Here is a 21,586-nt window from a genome sequence, read left to right on the forward strand (position 1 = left end):
TGATCCCTTGATCATTTTGTAGTGTCCTTCTTTTCTCTGTCTTTATTTTTAAAGTCTGTTTTATCTGATAAGAGTATTGCTACTCCTGCTTTCTTTGGATTTCTATTTGCGTGGAATATCTTTTCCCACCCCCTCACTTTCAGTCTGAATATGTCTCTAGATGCAGACACATGAGCTTCTTGTATACAGCATATATACAGGTCTTATTTTTGTATCCATTCAGTCATTCTAAGTCTTTTGGCTGGAGCATTTACTCCATTTACATTTAAGGTAATTATGAATATGTATGTTCTTATTGCCTTTTTTTTTGAGGGGGGACTTTTTAAAAGTTTCTTTATATTACTCAATGAATTTATTACTTTTATAGTTGTACAATGATCATCACAACCCAATTTTATAGCATTTCCATCCCAAACCCCCAGCGCATCCCCCCACCCCCAACCTTTCTCATTTGGAAACCATAAGTTTTTCAAAGTAAGTGAGTCATTATCTGTTCTGCAAAGAGGTTCATTGTGCCCTTTTTTTGGATTCCACATGTAAGTGAGAGCATTTGATGTTGGTGTCTCAATGTCTGACTTCGCTTCTCATGATAATTTCTAGGTCCATCCATGTTGCTAAGAGTGCTGTTCTTTCGTTCCTTTTAATGACTGAGTAATATTCCATTGTGTATATATGTACCACATCTTTTTTATCCACTCCTCTGTCCATGGGCATTTAGGTTGTTTCCATGTCTTGGCTTTTCTACATAGTGCTGCAGTGAACACTGGAGTACATGTCTCTTTCTGAGTCATGGTTTTCTCTGGCTAGATGGCCAGGAGTGAGATGGCTGGATCAAATGGTAGTTCTAGTTTTAGTTTTCGGAGGAATCTCAATACTCTTTTCCACAGTGGTTGTACCAATTTATAATCCCACCAACAGTGTAATAGGATTCCTTTTTCTCCACACCTTCTCCAGCATTTATTGTTTGTAGTCTTTTTGATGATGGCCATTCTGGGTAAGGTGGTACCTCATAGTGGTTCTGATTTGCGTTTCTCTAATGATGAGTGATGTTGAACATCTTTTCATGTGTTTTGTGGCCATCTGCATGTCTCCTTTGGAGAATTGTCTGTTTAGATCTTCTGCCCGTTTTTTGATGGGGTTGTTTGTGGTTTTTTTTGGTATGGAGCGGCAGGAGGAGTTTATAAATTTTGGAGCTTAATCCCTTGTCAGCTGACTCATTTTCAAATATTTTCTCCCATTCTGTGGGTTGTCTTTTCGTTTTGTTTAGGGTTTCCTTTGCTGGGCAGAAACTTTTCAGTTTAATTAAGTCCCATTTGTTTATTTTTGTTCTTATTGTCATTACTGTAGGAGGTGGATCGGAGAAGATGTTGCTGTGGTTTATGTCAGAGAGTGTTTGGCCTACGTTTTCCTCTAAGAGTTTTACAGTATCCGATTTTATATTTAGGTCTTTAATCCATTTTGAGCTTATTTTTTTATTTTTTTATCATTTAGTTATATATATATATATATTTTTTTTTTTTTTACCATACAGCATGGTGACCCAGTTACACATATATGTATACATTCTTTTTCCTCACATTACATGTTCCATCATAAGTGACTAGAAAGAGTTCCCAGTGCTACATAGCAGGATCCCATTGCTAATACATCCTGAAGGCAACATTCTGCATCTATTTACCCCAAGCTCCTAGTCCCTCCCATTCCCTCCCCTTCCCCCTTGGCAACCACAAGTCTAATCTCCAAGTCCATGATTTTCTTTTCTGTGGAAAGGTTTGTTTTGAGTTTATTTTTGTGTATGGTGTTAGGAAGTGTTCTAATTTCATTCTTTTACATGTGGCTGTCCAGTTTTCCCAGCACCACTTATTGAACAGGCTGTCTTTTCTCCATTGTATATTCTTGCCTCCTTTGTCATAGATGAGCTGACTGTAGGTGCGTGGGTTTAATTCTGGGCTATCCTGTTCCACTGATCTACATTTCTGTCTTTGGGCGAGTACCATACGGTTTGGATGAGTGTAGCTTTGTAGTATAGTCTGAAGTCAGGGAGCCTGATTCCTCCAGCACCATTTTTCTTTCTCCAGATGGCCTTGGCTATTCTGGGTCTTTTGTCCTTCCAAACAATTTTAAAAATATTTTGTTCGAGTTCTGTGAAAAATGTCCCTTATTGCCATTTTATTAATTGTTTTGGATTTTTTTCTGTAGGTATTTTTTCTTTCTTTTGTTTTTGTTCTCTTCTCTTGAACAAAAGATTTAATGACTATCTTTAGTGTTATGCTTGGATTCCTTTTTCTTTTCCGTGTCTATCTATTATAGATGTTTGGTTTCTGGTTACCTTGAGGTTTTGATATAGCAGTCTGTATATACACATGATTGTTTTAAGCTGCTGATCTCTTCCTTTCAGTTGCATTTTGAAAATTCTGCATTTGTACTCTCTTCACCATTACTGATTTGGATATCATATTTGTGTGTGGATGGTTTTCTACCTTACTGTACGTTTGACTTTACTGATGAGCATTTCCATTTCTTGTTTCTAGTTGTGGCCTTTTCTTCCCCCTGCTTAGAGGATGTTTTTGTTTGTTTGTTTTTTAGCATGTTGTAAAGCCATTTTGGTGGTGCTGAAATCTTTTAGCTTTAGCTTGTCTGTAAAACTTTTGACTTCTCTATCAAATCTGAATGAGAGGAGTACCCATTGTGGCTTAGTGTAACGAACCCAACTAGTATCCATAAGGATGCAGGTTTAATCCCTGGCCGTGCTCAGTCAGGTACAGATCTGGCATTGCTGTGAGCAGTGGTATAGGTCCCAAATGCAGCTTGGATCCTGTATTGCTGTGGCATAGGCTGACAGCTACAGCTCCTATTCGACCCTTCGACCCCTAGCCTGGGAACTTCCATATACTGCAGGTGCAGCTGTAAAAAGAAAAAAAAGAGAAAAAAACACTGAATGAGAGCCTTGCTGGATATTCTTGAATATAGGTTTTTCCTGTTTATCAGTTTAAATATATCTTACCACTCCCTCTGGTCTGCAGAGTTTCTGCTGAAAAATCAGCTGATAACCTTATGAGGAGTCTTGTATGTTATTTGTTACTTTCCCTTGTTGCTCTTACTATTGTCTCTTTAATTTTTGTCTGTTTGATTACCATGTGTCTTCTTCCTTGGATTCATCTTGTATGGGACTCTGTGATTCCTGAACTTGGGTAACTGTTTCTTTTCCCATAAAAGGCAAGTTTTCAGCTATTATCTCTACAAATATTTTCTCAGGCCCTTTCTTTCTCTTCTTCCAGAATCACTGAATGCAATTGTTGGTACATTTGACATTTTCCCAGAAGTCTCTAAGCTGTCCTCATTTCTTTTCACCCTTTTTCTTTATTCTGTTCTGTGGCAGTGCTTTTCACTACTTTGTCTTCCAGCTCACTTATCAGTTCTTCTGCCTCATTTATTCATTGATTCTGTCTTGTGTCTTTTTCATGTCAGTTATTGTGCTCTTCAACGCTATTTGGTTATTCTTTATTAAAAACTTCTTAGAACTTCCTGCTCTGTGCATCCATCCATTCTTTTCCTGAGTTCTTTATAAGCATTACTCTGTACTCTTTCTCTGGTCGATTGCCTATCTCCATGTCACTTAGTTCTTCTGGGGTTTTGTCTTGTTCCTTTTTTTTGGAACATATTCCTCTGCCATCTCATTTAAATTTCTATTTGTATTTTTATGTATGTAAAAGGTTAATTATATTTCTATACCTTGGAGAAGTGGCCTACTGTGAGGGTTGTCCTAAGTGTCCCAGCAGTACACTCCCCTCTTGTCACCCAAGGGTCAGGGACCAGTTAGTCCTAGGGTAGGTTCTGATCTGCATTTCAGATTCAATTCTGGAGGCTGCCAGATCATAGCTTGCTTGCTCCTGGTGTCTGCCCCATTGTGAGTGAGGCTGATCTAGAGGCTTGTGCAGGCTTCCTGGTGGGAGGGGTTGGTGTCTGTCCACTGGCGGGTAGAGCTGGGTCTTGGCCCTCAGGTGGTCAGGGCAGGGTCAAGTGGCATATCTAGAGGTGGCTGTGGGCTCAGGATGTCTTTAGGCAGCTTATCAGCTGAGGGGTGGGACTGTGTTCCCACCCTGTTGGGTCTTTTGGCCTGAAGTGTCCCAGCCCTGGAGACAAGCTGTTGGATGGGACCAGGTCTTGGTGCGAAAATGGTGGCCTCCAGGAGAGTTCACACAGATGAATGTTCCTCAGTACATCTGCCACCAGTGTCCTTGCCCTACATTGAGACACAGCCGCCCCCCTGCCTCCCCGGGAGACCCTCCAAGACCAGCAGGTAGGTCCGGCTCAGGCTCCTATGAAGGCACTACTTTTGTCCTGGGTCCCAGTGCACACATGACTTTGTGTGTACCCTCCAAGAGTGGAGTCTCTGTTTCCTCCAGTCCTGTGGAACTCCTGCAGTCAAGCCCCGCTGGCTTTCAAAGCAGATGCTCTGTGGGCTTCTCTCAATGCCAGACCTGCAAGCAGGGAAGCCTGACGTTGAGCTCAGAGCTCTCGCTCCTATGGGAGAACTTCTCAGTGTACTTCTTCTCCAGTTTGTGGGTCGGCTACTTGGTGTTATGAGATTTGGTTATATTGCGAGCGCACCTTTCCTCATTGTGTTTCGTTTTTATGTCTTTGGATGTAGAATATCTTTTTTGGTAGGTTCCCGTCTTTTTTAACGATAGTTGTTCAGAAGTAAGTTGTGACTTTGTTGTGCTTGTGAGAGGAGATGAACTCAGAGTGCTTCTGCTCTGCCATCTTGTCCTCAGTCCTGAAAGGACCTTTTAGAAGTTGGTCAGTCAGATCTCATCTCTCATTTCAATCATCTTCCACTATAATGTAAGGCTTATGCAAGCAGCTTTGTTCCCAGCACTGAGAGCACTGCCTAACATACAGATTTTAGTGCTCCGTAAATATTTGTGGAACTAAACTTACTGAACACAAGCAGTGTGTCTAGACTTAAGTAGGAGAGGGAAAACCGAGGATGAATAAGACATGGTTCCAGATTGAACGACGCTCTTAGTGTCTGGGGGAGGAGAAGCTTGAAAACAAGTTATGGGACACAAGCACTTTGTGTTGAAAATTCATGATAGGATTATATTCTGAGTGTTATGAAATGTATTTTAAAATATTTCATTTGAGGAGTTCGTGCTGTGGTGCAGTGGGTTCAGAATCCTCCTGCAGAGGCTCAGGTTGTTATGGAGTGTGGCTTCAGTCCCTGGCCTGGTGCCATGAGTTAAAGGATCTGGCATTGCTGCAGTTGCAGGTCAGATTCAGTCCCTGGCCCAGGAACTTCCATGTGCCATGGGTGTGGCCTTAAAAAAAAATATATATATATATATATATATTTATTTCATTTGAAACAATGTAGTATGTATATGTGTTTTCTTCTAAACTCTAAGAATGGCTAGTTAACATATGAAGTGCTAATAGCACTTTGGAGGAGTTACTTAGCATTTGAAAACCGTAATTAGAACTCTCTCTGTATAGGCTCTATAAGCCCTTCAGTTATTTCTGTAATCACCCAGGACCTGAGGTTTGCTAAGTAGCATAGTGGATGTTATAAATGATTTCTAAATTTTTAATTTTTGTAACATTTAAACAAATATAAAGGTGGAAAAAATAATAAAATGAACCCCTGTATACCTGTCTCTCAGATTCTACAATTTTGAAGATAAATAATTTTTCACAGTGAAACAAGTATTAATTCAAGACCTGTGAATTAGCTCCAAATATTGAATAGGCATCTCTGCCTTTGTGTGAACAGGATTTAAGAATCTAGTGAGCTCAGTAGGGCTCTGATGGAGTCTTGCCCTCTAGCTAGGAATTTGCTCTGTGGCTTTTAGTAGAAAGTTTAAGTACCTGATTCTAACCAGAAGGTTAGTTGAAGTCTTCTACTAAAATATTGTCTTAGGTAACTTGTCATACAAGTTGTTTATTGTCGTATTAAAAAGATAATACTTATATAATACTTACATAATAAGTTATTATAATACTTATTATATTTATACTAATTATACTTATACTTATAAGTTATTATTATTATAAGTTATTATAATGCTTATACTTATCATACTTATACTTATTATACTTATTATTATTCATAATACTTATATAATAAGTTATTTGACACTTAAAAAGCTTTTTAAGTGCTATTAAATATATACAACATAGGAGTTCCTGTTGTGGCTCAGTGGTTAACGAACCCAACCAGTGTCCATGAGGTTACAGGTTCAATCCCTGGCTTCCTCACTTAGTGGGTTAAGGATCCAGCATTGCCGTGAGCTATGGTGTAGGTCACAGACACGGCTTGGATTCCAAGTGGCTGTGGCTGTGGCTTGGGCTGGCAGCTGTAGCTCTGATTGGACCCCTAGCCTGGAAACTCGATATGCTGCGGGTGCAGCCCTAAAAATAAACACACACACATACACACACACACACAAAATTTGCCATTTTAACCAATTCAGTAGCTTGTACGTTCACAATGTGGTGCAATTATCACTGTTCTCTTTTTCCAAAATTTTTTCATCACTCCAAATAGAAACTCTTTACGTATTAATCACCTCCCTATCTCCCACCCCCTAATAACCTCTAACCTACTTCCACTTTCTAGAGATTTGCCAATCCAAAATATATAAGGAAATATTTGTCCTCTTGTCTGACTTATTTCCCTCAACATAGTGTTTTCAAGGTTCATACACATGGTAGAATGTTTTAGTACTTCGATTCCATTTTATGACTGGATATCCATTGTATGTATTCACATTTTGTTTATCCTTTCATCTCCTGATGGACACTTGGATTGTTCCCACTTTTTGGCTGTTGTGAATAATGCTGCAGTAAACATTGGTATACAAGCATTTGTTTGACCCCCTACCTTCTTTTCTTTGAGGTATATAACTAGGAGTGTAATTGCTGGGTCATAGAAATAATTGTATATTTAATTTTTTGAGAAAACAGCTGTACCATTTTACATTCCTACCAGCAATGTATGAGGGCTCCAGTTATCCACATTCATTAGCACTTGTTATTTTCTGATTTTTTTGAAGTAATCGTTCTAATGGGTATCTCAATAGGTTTTAGATTTCCATTTCTCTAATGAATTCTGATGTCGAGCATCTTTCCGTGTGCTCGTTGACCATTTTATATCTCTTCTTTGGAGAAATGTCTGTTCAAGTCTTTAGTTCAGTTGGAATTGGGTTGTCTTTGTTGTTCAGTTGTAAGAGTTTTTATAAATTCTCAATATTAAATCCTTATCACGTAGGTGATTTGAAATATTTTCTCCCATTCTATGGGTTGTCTTTTCACTTTGACAATTTGATAATTTCCTTTGCACAAAAGTTTTTAATTTTGATGAAGTCCAGCTTATCTGTTTTTTATTTTGTTGTTTATGCTTTTCTGTTTGAATTTTTCACTCAGCACAATTATTTTGAGATTCATTCACTTAGTTGCATGTATCAATAGTTTATTATTTTTATTGCAAAATAGCATTTCATTGTGTGGATATATCACATTTCATTTCAATCTGTTTGCTTGTTGATAGACATTTGGGTTGTTTCCAGTTCTTTGCTATTACAAATAAACTACCATGAATATTCACGTACAAGTCTTTGTATGGAATATTTCTCATAGGTAAGTACTTAGGCATGAGATGCTGGATTGTATGGTAGGTTTTTTTCCTTTTTTAAGATAGGTAAATACATAGGCATGAGATGGCTGGATCATATGGTAGGTGTGTTTCTTTTTTTAAGAAACTGCCAAGTTTTTCCAAAGTGGTTTTACCATTTTAATTCCTACCAGTAGTGTATGAAAGTTTTGGTTTCTCTTGATCTTTGTCAGCATTTGTTATGGTCAGTCTTTTTAATTTTAGCAATTCTAACTGGTCTGTAGTGGGATCTCATTCTGGTTTTAATTTCTGTTTCCCTAATGACTAATGATGTTGAGCATCTTTTCATGTGTTTATTTGCCTTTTGTATGTTTTCTTTGACTTAATATCTATTCAAATCTTTTGCCTTCTTAAATAAAAAAAGTGGTCATGTATTTTCTTGCTGTTGAATTTTGAAAGGTCTTTATATATTCTGGATACAAGTCTTTTATCAGGTGTATATGCTTTGCAAATATTTTTTCCCAATGGGAGGCTCATTCTCATAGAGCCTTTTGAAGAGTAAAAGTTTTTAACTTTCAAAAAATACAATTTATATACATTTTTCCTTTGTGGATTGTGCTTTTGGTATTATATCCAAGAATTATTTGCCCAGCCCAAGGTCACAAAAATTTTCTCTTACGTTTTCTTCTGGAAATTTTATAGTTTTAGGCTTTACATTTAGGTATATGTTCCATTTAGAGTTAATTTTTATATGTGGTGTTCAGGTGAGTGTCTCAGTTTTTCTCCCACCACTTATTGAGAAGACTGTCCTTTCTCCATTGGATTGCCTTTTCTATCTTTATCAAAAATTAGTTACCCATGTGTTTGTTGGTTTATTTCTAAACTCTGTATTCTATCTTCATTATTGATCTATTTGTTTATTTTCATACCAGTACCATTCTGTTTTGATTATTGTAGCTTTATAATAAGCCTAGTATTAACCCTACAACTTTGTTCTTTTTAAAAGTTATTTTGGCTTCTTGGTTCTCTGTATATCCACCTGAATTTTAGTATTGGCTTGCCAATTTCTACCAGAAAGTTTTCTGGGGTTCTGATTGGAATTACATTGACTCTATAGATCAATTTGGGGAGAATTGACATCTCAGTAACTGAGGCTCTAGACCCATCAACATTGTATCCTTCTATTTATTTAGGTCCTCTGTAGTTTCTCTCAGCAGTGTTTTGTGGTTTTCAGTTTCCTATCTTTTGTCAAATTTATCTGAAGTATTTCACATCTTTTGATATTACTGTAGATGGTATATAATCTTTGTGAGTATATAAAAATACTATTGATTTTTATATTTTGATATTCTATCCTACAACTGTGCTAAACTCATTCAATAGTTCTAGTAGCTTTTTTTTTTTTTTTTTTTTGGTAGATTCTGATGGAGGACTTTACTACCAGATTTAAAAATGATAGTCATCAAGATAGTATGGTATTGGCATGAGGAGAAGACACATAGATCGATGGACTAGAATGTAGTTTTGCAGTAGACCCTCATGTGTAGTCAGTTGATGTTCACAAAGGCGCAAAGGTGATTCAGTAGGAAAAGAACAATCTTTCAACAATGGTCCTGGTACAAACTGATGAATAAGGAAAAGCAAATGTTGATCAGACATTAACTCAAAATGGATCATAGAGAGTTCCCGTCACGGCTCAGTGGAAACAAATCTGACTAGCATCCATGAGGACGCAGGTTCAATCCCTGGCCTCTCAGTGGGTTAAAGATCCAGTGTTGCCTTGAGCTGTGGTGTGGTTGCAGACGTGCCTGGGATCCTGCTTTGCTGTGACTAGTGTATAGGCCAGTGGCTACAGCATATGGCCTGGGAACTTCCATATGCTGCTGGTGTGGCCCTAAAAAGACAAAAAAGACAAAAAGAAAAAAAAGAAAAGAAAACAAGCATCATAGACTAAACATAAAAGTTAAAATTATGTAGAAGAAAAAGTAATGACCCTGGAGCAGGCAGAGATTTACTAGTCAAGAACCTAAGAATCTGGAGTTCCCGTCGTGGCGCAGTGGTTAACGAATCCGACTAGGAACCATGAGGTTGCGGGTTCGGTCCCTGGCCTTGCTCAGTGGGTTAACGATCCGGCGTTGCCGTGAGCTGTGGTGTAGATTGCAGACGTGGCTCGGATCCAGTGTTGCTGTGGCTCTGGTGTAGGCCGGAGGCTACAGCTCCGATTCGACCCCTAGCCTGGGAACCTCCATATGCCGCGGGAGCGGCCCAAAGAAATAGCAAAAAGACAAAAAAAGACAAAAAAAAAAAAAAAAAAAAAAAACCCAAGAATCTTAATCACAGAAGAACAAAAATGATAGATTGGATTTTATTAAGGGTAAAATCTTTTACTCCTTAGTGAATAAATAAATAAAAAGGCATAGTCAAGACTGGGAGAAGATATTTTCAAAATGCCTACCTAACAGTGGACCTTTAGCCAGAGTTTATGAAGATTTTCTTGGACTTAATAATAAAGTTTATGTAATAGGGTAAAAGGTTTGATTGGATAGATAGTTCACAAAATAAGATAGGCTACTAAACATATGAGAAGATGTTCAGCATTGTTAGCCAGCAGGTAAATACTTATTAAAACCACATGCAGTGTATCCCCTTCCATTCTCTAGAACAGCTAAGATTTCTGTGTGTGCAAATGAATGTAAGAATGTGAATAAGCTGGAGCTCTCATGCATTGTTAGTGGGAGTACAATCCTCCCTCCATATGCGAGGAGGAATTGTTCTAGAAACCCCGTGGATGCCAATGTCTGTGGATGCTCAAGTCTTCTATATAAAATGGCATAGTGCAGTTGGCCTTTGGTAGCTGGGTAATTCGATTTTCGATCTGTGATTGGTTGAATCTACTGATGTGGAAACCCACAGATATGGAGGGCTGACTGTATAAAACGGTGTAATCTCCATGGGAAACATTTTGGAAAGTTATAAATTTAAACATATACTGACTGCTTGACCCAGCAATTCCACTCGTAGCTGTTTAGACGGGCAAAATAAAAATATCTATCCACAAAACGACATGAATGTTCATTACAGTTTTATTCATGACAGCCCCAAACTAAATACAACTCAAATGTACAACACTTGAATGGATAGACAAATTATGGTACATTCATACAATGGAATACAACTCATCCATAAAAGGAATATAATGTAATAATAAACTTAGTAACATGGATGAATATAAAAAAATATGCTGAATAAATGAATCCCGACATAAGGGAATATATGCTGTATAATTTTACAACAGGCAAAACTAACCTATAGTCATAGTTATCAGATTAAAGGTTGCCTAGGGCTGAGTAGGGTGGGAGATTGATTACTCGTGGGTTTGATGGGACTCTGTTGAGTGTTAAAAATGTTCTATATCTTGCTTAGGGATGTGGTTACATAAATATATACACTGTCAGTTCACTGAGCTCTGTATTCCATATGTGTTCATTTTATCATAATGTAGGTTAGGCCTTAACATAGTTGACTTAAAAAAAAAATCAATTCTAAGTAGATTATAGATCTAAATGTGAGAGGTCAAATAATAAGCTTTTTAAAGATAGCATGGGAGAATTTCTTTCATTTCTTTTCTTTTTTGTCTTTTGTCTTTTTAGGGTCACACTCATGGCATATGGAGGTTCCCAGGCTAGGGGTCGAATCAGAGATATAGCTGCTGGCCACAGCCATAGCTACAGCAATGCCAGGTCTGAGCCATGTCTGCAACCTACACCACAGCTCATGGCAACACCAGATCCTCAACCCACTGAGCGAGGCCAGGGATCGAACCTGAGTCCTCATGGACGTTAGATTCATTTCTGCTGAGCCATGACGGGAACTACTGAGAATTTCTTTAAAAAATATAAAAAGCATTTGTGTAGGAGTTCCCTTGTGGCACAACACAAAGGTCTCAGGACCTTGTAAATAACTATCAAAAGGGACAAAAGATAGCATCTAAAGAACCCAGTGAAAGAAAACAACATGATTCATGTGAAGATTTAAATGGATATATGGGTTTTTCAATTTTGTAAATTTTTGGATTTGTTAAGATGATGCTGTGTTAGCAGAGACTCAGCATTGCAGTGAAAAGGTTGTTCTGCCAGCAACACAAGTTCATTATCAAAAACTTTTGAGAGCAGCAATAAACATTATTAGGAGGCAAAGGATACATTCTAAAACACTAGAAAAGACGGAGAACATAGTATGTAGACACCATTAAGCACTAAACAAAATAACACTAAAATCATAAAGCAGGAAATTTAATATTTAGTTTTTTTAAAATAGCAATATCTGTGCATGTATATATGGGGGGCTATCCTGGGCATTTGCGATGTTTAGTAGAATTCCTGGACTCTGCTTTCTGCATGCCAGTAGTACACACACTTCATCCCCTCAGCTGTGACAACAAAAAGTGTCACTAGACATTGTCAGATGTACTCTGCGAGGCAAAAATCATCCTTGGTTGAGAACCACTGAGACAAGTGTAGATTGGAATTCCAGCTCCAAGGTTATGGCTCTGTGAATTTGAATACCTCACCTAACTCTTAAACCTTAGTTTCTTCTTTAAAGTGAGTTAATGAGATAATGTAGGTACAGTGCTTTAGCCCAGGCCTGACACATGGAGTTCAGTAAATGATAATTAATGTGATGCTAAAACCTGTTCTCTCTTGTGCCCCTCTGCCTTTTTCTTTTTCTGGAAAAGTGAAATGCCCCTTTGTGTAGCCTGTGGGCCTGTTGTTGAATAAGAACTTCTCATCTAAAGGCAGTGACCATCAAAAGGCATTGATCTTTCCTGTGAGCCGTTAGCACAGACTTCAGGTTTGCCTTCTCCTTACCTATGGAGTAGCTTTCTTCCTTATTTGGCTTGGGCAGAGTTGGGAGTACATTACTTCATCTGAATCTCCTCCTGACATAACATATTGTGTATGTTGGTTTTTTCCCATATTCACAGCCTCTTGAATTAGACTCAGCATGTTAAAAACTAGTTCAGGCTTATCGAAATCATACCTGTAGAAATTAGAAAGATAAGACTAAGTCTTTACTGTTGTTTATTGTTATTTTTGCATTTGCATTAGTTTTTTAACCCTGAGTCAATAGCCAATGAAATGTATTTATTTGTTCTTCAGCTTTATTTTTTTACAGGTATGATTAAAAATATTAGTGGCCTCAGATTGCTTTCATGAACATTATATCATTTAAATTTCCTTAACATCTCAAGCAATGAAAAGAGAATAGGAGTTCCCATTGTGACTCAGCGGGTTAAGAACCCAACATAGTGTCCATGAGTATGTGGGTTCGATCTGTGGCCTCATTCTGAGGGTTAAGTATCCGGTGGTGCTGCAAGCTGTGATCCATATCCTGTGGCTCACAAGGTAACAGCACAGACGGTGGTGTTGTGGTGGCTGTGGTGTAAGCCTGCTCTTGTAGCTCTGATTCGACGCCTAGGCCTGGAACTTCCATATCCCGTGGTCTGGCCATAAAAAAAAAAAAAAAGAGCATAAAGAGGTTAGAAAAGAGAACTCTTGATATTATATAAGTATATAGCAAGATGCTACACTAAGTACTTTAAACTATTACTGAATTTACTTCTTAAAACAATCTCTGCAAAGTAACATGAGCCCAGTTTAGTAGGTGACCATGTGAAGGTTCATTGGCCCCAGATCGTATAGCTAATAACTAGGTGACAGAACCACTAGAACCCGGGTTTTTCATAACGCCGTGCCGCCTCCCCCAAGTGAGGAGCATTTCAGTCTGCCTTAAATGTCCTTGTAGACCATGTACCTTGGCATGTCCTGTGGATCACAAGGTAACAGCACAAACGGTCGGGCACTGGAACTGTGACCAGCCCCTTTTTTTCTGTTGCCGGTAGGCCCAGAGACTTACCTTGCCCAGCCCAACTTCTCTGACCCTCCGTGGACTGCATCTTTGCTGTTCTTCTGGTCCAATGCAGTTGTAACTGGTTTATGGGAACAAGGGAAGTTTTTAGGTTCAGCCTTTTTTGGCCAAGTGAATAAACTTTATTTTTGATTATGTTGTTATCTTAGCTTTTATGATTTCATATTGCTCAAGAATGCAGAGCAGTTAAATCTTTAGCCATGAAGCAAATATTTGGCAAGAGTCAAGTAAAAGTCGACTTACTTAAAAATTAAGAGGGCTTAATATCCAGTAAGAAAAAGTCTCAAAACTTCCCTGTTTGTACTAAAAGCCTACTTAGTAAAAGATGTTTTTAAGTCTGTAGTTGCCTAAAACTTTACTCTTTGGTGTGATTTGTATTTTTAGCTAAAAGAAGAAAAGTTACAAGAGGAGAAAACCTCTGAGGATCCAATTCACAAGCTGTTACCAGAGGACACAGAAATAGGAAAAAAGAAAATGGATGAGCAGAAAAAAAGAGATGAGCCATCAGTACTGAAGACAAATCTGGAGCGTGTAAGTAGGTCACCTTTCTGATGGACACCTGCCTTAAAATCAGCACTTGGCCCAAGTGACATGGATCTGATGGATGTGAAAAACCTATGCTGGTGAACAGGAACAGTCTTGACTGTGCAGCTCAAGAGCAGTGAAGAACTTTAGCATCTGCTGAGAGCTGGAGAAAGTGATTTATGAATGGGGCAGAAAGACTTGTGGAAAGATTAAGGGGAACAGTGGGGAGAAAAGGTGAACGAGAGGAAAACCCTAGAGTAGTATACCCCGTGTGGCAAGTTTTATGCCTGCTTTGTCATTTTGATGTATGTGTTGGGGTTTTTTTTGTTTTCGTTTTTGTTTTTGTCTTTTTAGGGATGCACCTGCGGCATATGGAGGTTCCCAGGCTAGGGGTCTAATCGGAGCTGTAGCCGCCAGCCTACACCAAAGCCACAGCAACCCAGGATCCGAGCTGTGAGCCACGTCTGTGACCTACACCATAGCTCATAGCAATGTAGGATCCTTAACCCACTGAGCGAGGCCAGGGATCGAACCCGCAACCTCATGGTTCCTAGTCAGATTCATTTCTTCTGAGCCACGACAGGAGCTCCTGTGTATTGCTGTTTGACATTTGAGTTCTGTGTGTGTTATATTCTCAACTAGATTTCCTTTTAAAGCTTTTATTTTATTTCCTTTTGCTCCTCATAATGCTGTAAGGAACACAGTTCTATTTGCAAGGTAGGTCCTCAATATTAGATTAGATACTTAGTTTAAACTTAACCTAATAGACTTCTAATTGGCCAAATCTTGCCTGAATTTTTTCATTACTTATTTAAGAAGCAAATTATTGGAAAGGTTGTAAATGGTGTATTTAACTAATATAAGAAAGCACTTTGGAGGACCCATTAATTATGCTTAATGGATGATTACAATTGAGGTGTTTTTTTTTTCTTGAGTAATTCATATTGGGTCAGACATCTTCTATTACTTGCTATATGTACTTAACATACCTTTAGAGTCGTATCTGTTAAAACATTTTGTGATTCAAGCTCGTTAGTATTTCAGGAACTTCAAAAATTGAGATTACTTAAGTTTCTTGGATTGGTAGTATTTACTGACTCTCGGCATATATGTAGGGCTTTTTGATTCCAGTTGTAATAATAATTGTTGCTTTAAAATTATTGTTAAAAACAACCATTTTCATTCCCACCTTATAAAAGCTTCAGTTTAACAAACATGAAATGCTTGTGTATTCTCAGTGCTCTCTTCTTGGGAGCTGTGAAAGAAGGAAGGCGAGAACAAAATCTATGACAGTCTCGGGCACGCAGTGTATGTTCTCATAGCCCCAGTTATTTGTGGTCTTGGTCTCTAAAGACTGCAGATTCTGCCTCTTCACTCCAGCAGGACTGTCCACTAGAGTCCCCAAGGAAAATAACCCAGAAGGGCATTTCTTTTCAGAACAAGCCATTCTTGGCAGAGAGAACTTAATCTTTACATGGTCCTTTGAGAGAAAGGACCTGCTGTCTCTGACTTTGCCAGATCCAGGTTTCCTCCGGGAACTATCTCTAGCATTAATTCATAAGAAGAATGGGAAATTGCTCTAATTATTTTTTCCTCTGCCACTTCAGTCTTTGAAATAGAAATTAATTGTATCAACCTGAAATTTAATCTTGAATCAGTAAGTAAAAATTCTGATTGGCAGTAGCCAACTTGGCAAAATTTTCGATGCAAAAATACGTAAAGTTGGATCTATGAACACTTCAAGTTTTAGATTTTTGTCATTTTTACCTTTTTCTCTGTTTGCTTTTATATTTTTGAGGACTTTCAAATTATGCTAATTTAGCTTTAAATACATCTTAAGAGATGTTGATGTTAAACAAATAATCTCATTTAGTTTAGTCAAGACACATTCAAATTGGTCTCAGGGGAACGCCAGCTGAAGGATTATATTTTACAGAGAGAATATTATGATTAGAGGTGGACTGATTATTTCACCCACCTGCTCCAAAAACCTTAGCGGCTCCCTTTTTCCAGTGGAGTTAAATGAGAACTCTTCCCACCAACATTCAGGTCCTTAGAATTATTCTAGCATATCTTTCCATCCTTGCTTACATCCCCAAACTCTAGAGAACAGAGCTGTTTGCTTTTCCTCAAATGTATAATCTATGCTTGCCCTCCTGAGAATCTTTGCTCTTGCATTTCATCTCACTGAAATGCCACTGACCTTACCTATCGAAAGGCTATTTATCTTTCCATGTCCAGTTCAAAAGCTGTCACCTTCCTGAAACCTATAGGGATTCCTCACCTATTTCTCTATTCCCATCATCCATTCTCTCTTTCTCCTCCTCAACTTTCCTCCCCCCACTTTGTAACTTTTATAGGGCTTATTTCATTCTTCCTTATGTTGTGTGCTTGTATGTCTCTACTTGATTTGTAAATTTGTAGGGTATAGGAAATTCATCTTAACCTGTTTTAAATCCCCCATAGTACCTTGCATATCACAAGTGTTTGATATATGTTAATCAAGTTGCATTCAAATAGAAGGAGGAATGCTTACTCTGGAAGCAGTTATCTTTTATTCAGAATGGAAATAAGGAGTTCCTGTCGCGGCGTGGTGGAAATGAATCCGCTGAAACCATGAGGTTGCAGGTTCGATCTCTGGCCTCGCTCAATGGGTTAAGAATCTGGTGTTGCTGTGGCTGTGGTGCAGGCCGGCAGCTGTAGCTCCGATTAGACCCCTAGCCTGGGAGCCTCCATATGCCGAAGGTTCGGCCCTAAAAAGACAAAAAAAAAAAAAAAAAAAAAAAAAAGGAATGGAAATAAATTAGGCACAATGTTTAATTTCTTATATTTGTTATGGTACAGTTAATACCAATAATAATGCAAATTGTTAGAGAACAATTTGGTGAGACAGTTATAGTCATACCAAAGATTTTAAAGCTGAACATGAAAAATGGCTCGTCATCCCACAACCTGGAGATAATCCCTGTAAACGTCCGTCTAGACTTGCATGTGTGAGTATGCGTGTGTGTAAAACATAGTTTTCCTTTTCAGAAATGTAAGTCAGTATGTACACTGTTTTATAAACTTTTAAAATAAATTTTAAGTCATGGATGTCTTTCCGTGTAAATAAAGAATCCCACATTTTTTTTTTTTTAGGTCTGCGGGTGTTCCTAGGCTAGGGGTTGAATCAGAGCTGCAGCCATGGCCACAGCAATGCCAGATCTGAGCTGTGTCTGTGACCTACACTGTAGCTTGTGGCAGTGAGCAAATCGCCAGATCCTTAACCCACTCTGCAGGGCCAGGGATCAAATCCGCATCCTCATGGATGCTAGTTGGCTTCGTTTCCGCTGAGCCACAACAGGAACTTCAGGAATCCCATATAATTATTTAGTGGCCTGCTAATTCTTCTTTACTGCAGAATTTATGTAATCAATTCATTTAATTAATCTCCTGTTGATATTTTACTATCTTAGACCACCACAGTGATGAAATCTACTTGTCTCATTAGGTCCTTAGAATAAACTACTAGAAATGGAATGACCAGATCGAAAGGAGTGTACTTTTAAAGACTTTTTGGTATTTATTCTTTATTGACCTCCGGGAAGTTTATATATAGTTATACTCCCACCAGCAGTAAACAGATGTGCGAAACTAATTTCCTCTTTTGCCAACTCTGGGTATTATCATTCTTTTAATTTTTTTTACGTACAAATTTTAAAAAAATCACTTCACAGATTTCCATTTTAGGAATCCATAGTTCTTATAGGCTTATTTTTATCCACAGTTAAAGATGAGAAGTAAATATTTTCCTATCTTATGGCTACAGCTTTCGTGGGGGTAGAAACAGAGGGATTGGAGATGGGGGTGCCTTCTGTTTACATAATTATTTATTTATAATAATGTATATTTATTTTCAATAATCAAAAGGGACCTGGCATGTATCTATTATAATGGTAAAGTTTTTTCTTAAAAGATGAATAGCATTTAAATTGATATAAACAAAATCTGTCTTTTGTTGAGCACTTACTACTTGTTAACTAAGGTATTTATTATATGCTTTTAATGGTTTATCACAATATATGTAGTAGAGTATTCTTAATTTTATAGATGAGAAACTGAGGCTCAGAAAGATGAAGCAACTAACCCTACAGTGACAATGCGAGCTCAGTAACAGGGCTGGGATTTGAGCATGCTTTTACTTGGTGCTGAATTGATTACATAACAAAGACCTAAATAAACAGAAATTACCGTTATTTATCCCTTGTTGAGTCCATTGATGTCAAAGCCTTTTCTTTTCCCCCAGAAAATTTGATAATAGGTTAGTGCTATTAAAGTTTTTCCAGCAAATAGTTTGTGTGAAGGGTTCCTAAGGAGTGAGAACCCCACAAAATTGAAAAGCTTCTCTGTAAATTATAATCCTTCAACCCTTTCTCAAAGGTTGTTAGGAAACACAGTCTATATCTGCCTGTCAAGGTTAAACAATAACAAAGCATTTAAGGAATACAAGGTACTCTGAGCCATACGAAGCTTTACGTGCCTCTGTCTCAACTCTAACTTCGATGGTCCTTTAGTCGTCAGATGACTGCTTCATCATTAGACATTTTTCTGTTTATCTACTCTGCAAAGGTTTTAGAGGTTTAAAGAAAAGGTGGTGACCTTCTTTCACAGAGTTTATTGTCTAAAGCAGAAGTTAGACTCCTAAAGAAGGAGCTGCAGGTCAGTGTGGTTAGTGGCTCCCCCTCAAAGGAAGACTCATTTGAATCGTGAGCAAATCCTCATGACGTGTTGTATGCAAAAGGCATATTTAAAAGAAACTTCAAACATAAATTTAAAGATTCAAAAAGAGGGGTTCCCTGGTGGCCTGGTAGGTTAAGGATCTGGCCTTTTTGCTGCTGTGGCTTGGGTTCGATCTTTGACCCGGGAACTTCTACATGATGTGGGCATGGCCAAAAGAAAAGAAAAGAAAAGACTCAAAAAGAGACTCTAGGAATTCCTGTTGTGGTTCAGTGGTTAACAAATCTGACTAGGAACCATGAGGTTGTGGGTTCGATCCCTGGCCACGCTCAGTGGGTTAAGGATCTGGCCTACGCCACAGCCATAGCAGTACGGGATCCGAGCCATGTCTGTGACCTACATCACAGCTCCGATTAGACCCCTAGCCTGGGAACCTCCATGTACCACAAGTGCGGCCCTAGAAAATACAAAAAGACAAAAAAAAAAAAAAAGAGAGAGAGACTCTAAAATAAAATGAAGATAGGTGAATGGGTATCAGCCAGATGCAGAAAGCTAATCTAAGGGTTTTTTTGGAAGCCCTTGCAGAGAAAGTAATATTTAAGATGCCTCTGAAAGGCCAATGAGTATTTTATAGGCAGACAAAGAGTGTGGAAGGAGACTCTTAGGCAGAGGGACACATGGCAGGCCCAAAAGAAAAGGGGTTTTGAAAGACCGTGATGGTACCTGTGGAGAGTAAAAGTAGCTTGATGGCCGTAGAGCTCAAGGAGTTCCCTGTGCGGAGAAAAACTGTGAAAGGTTAGATCTTTGTGAAGGTTTGTGAAGATGATTGGACTTATCCTGAAGTCACCAACAGTTAAGCAGCGAAGAGGTGGGATTCTGTGTGCTTGACTGGGGAGGGGATTGGAGGAAAGAAAAGCTAGAGAGCAAGACCTATGAGTAGATTATTGAAGCAGTCAAGGTCGGAGAGGATGAGAATCTAAGGAGAGGCAGTGAACACGAGCATACGTGAGAAGAGTGAAATCGGAGGGACCTTCCAGGAGTGGAGAGGAGCAGAGGAGAAATACCGTGGGGGCGCTCCGGAGGTGGACGCTCTGGATCTCAGTACCAGTGTTAGCTACGCATGAACTCCACCGTCGTAGGCACAGTAACTTCTCTGAGCCTCAGTTCGCCATCTGTAAAAGACAGGTAGTAATCCCTTCTTACTGGGAAGAGTAAGTAAAATATTTGGATGTGTTGGGGTGCTTAAAAACCTCTGTAGAAATGTTGTTGTGACTTCGAAGAAAGGAAAGGAAAGATGATGGATGTCATTGAGGCTTCCAGCTGGGTTGGTAGAGGGGCTTAGAGAAGAGAAATACTGAGTGTGATTTTGGATACATGAAGTGTGAGCTATATTGAGGCTATCTAGATGGGGCTCTCCGAGATAGATTGGAACTCCGAGAGAAGTGGCATGTAATAGCTCTGAACAGTACTGATGGGGGATTCCATGGGAACCCCAAATGGACAGTGTTGTCTCCCTTGTCTCCTGCCAGTGTCCTGCACGTCTCTCAGATTCAGAGAATGAAGAACCTTCCCGAGGCAAGATGATACAGACACACCGGTCGGCATTTGTTTCCAAGAACAGCTCCTACTCCTTAGCTTTCCTGGCAGGGTAAGAGACTGATTCTGAACTCACTCAGGGTTTTTTCATTTTGGGGTATGAGACAAGGGGACTGGGGAAGCAAACGTACCTGTTGTAGCTCCTTTGGGGAGGTGGGAGTGGGGAGAAGGGGGGACTGGTTTTCAAATATGGATTAGGAACAAGGGGCTGACCTGAACTTTTAAAGAAAAGTAAAATTTACCCACTCCTGGTATCCTCACGGTAGGATTGTCTAATCGCTCTGCTGCAGAGTGGAACTTTCTGTCCTGGGAGGAAACTACCAAGACTTCTTCAGCTGACAGTGGATTTTCCATGGATTCTCTCTGTGGACTTTTTCCTTTAGTAGGAACCCGAGGCCAGAGCTGATTTTATTTTCAGTGCCTAGAAGTAAATATATGTCTTGAGTGGTTTCAAGGGGGTTAAGACCCTGGTCAAGCAGTCTCTTGACCATTCAGACTTTTGAAGGCCCCGAGGGGGAAAGGCGGGAGGAGTTGGATGGATGTTGGGTGATGGAGGAATAAAGAAGCGCTTGGTGAAGGAAGGGAGGGAGGCGGGGAGAGAAGATACGGGAAAAGAAGAGAAGAAATGAAAGAAGGGAAGAAGGTTGGAAGGAATCATTTATTCAAAAGAATTCAACAGACATTTCGTGGAGAGCTCCTACGGGCCATGCTGTCTGTTTTAGTATGAAAAGACACCATCTTTACCCCATTTTGTTTCCTTTTTTGGTTTAAAGCTGGCATTACTCACCCTTATTTCTAGGGTGCTTTTCCTTTGCTTTTTCCTTTTTTTTTTTCTTTTTCTTTTTTTTAGGGCTGCTCCTGTGGCATATGGAGGTTCCCAGGCTAGGGGTATAATCAGGGCTACAGCTGCAGGCCTACACCACAGCCACGGCAATGCAGGATCCAAGCCATGTCTGCAGCCTACACCACAGCTCGCGGCAACGCCTGATCCTTAATCCACGGTGCAAGGCCAGGGATCAAACCCGCAACCTCATGGTTATTAGTTGCATTCATTTCTGTTGTGCCATGACGGGAACTCCGTCTCGGGTGCTTTTCTTTCTTCGCACACACAGCACGACGAAGTGGGTCTCTTTCTTGCTATTCCTATGGACATACACCTGGACCCTTTTCCTTGCTAGTCACTAATAAATATGACAAAAAAGCTACTAA

General features: G+C 39.1%; 1 protein-coding gene across 6 annotated transcripts in view; it reads left to right on the forward strand.

Moving 5' to 3' along the window:
- RNF169 (ring finger protein 169) overlaps nucleotides 1-21,586 on the forward strand; it is a 107,592-nt gene that overhangs the window by 59,368 nt on the left and 26,638 nt on the right. For all 6 annotated transcript variants that reach the window (XM_021062504.1, XM_021062508.1, XM_021062509.1 and 3 more), the window contains exons 3-4: nucleotides 13,925-14,071; nucleotides 20,311-20,429. In XM_021062504.1, the coding sequence (XP_020918163.1) occupies nucleotides 13,925-14,071; nucleotides 20,311-20,429 (266 nt within the window). The remainder of the gene's footprint in view (nucleotides 1-13,924; nucleotides 14,072-20,310; nucleotides 20,430-21,586) is intronic.

The sequence above is a fragment of the Sus scrofa genome, chromosome 9 (genome assembly GCF_000003025.6).
Source record: "Sus scrofa isolate TJ Tabasco breed Duroc chromosome 9, Sscrofa11.1, whole genome shotgun sequence".
NCBI lineage: Eukaryota > Metazoa > Chordata > Mammalia > Artiodactyla > Suidae > Sus > Sus scrofa.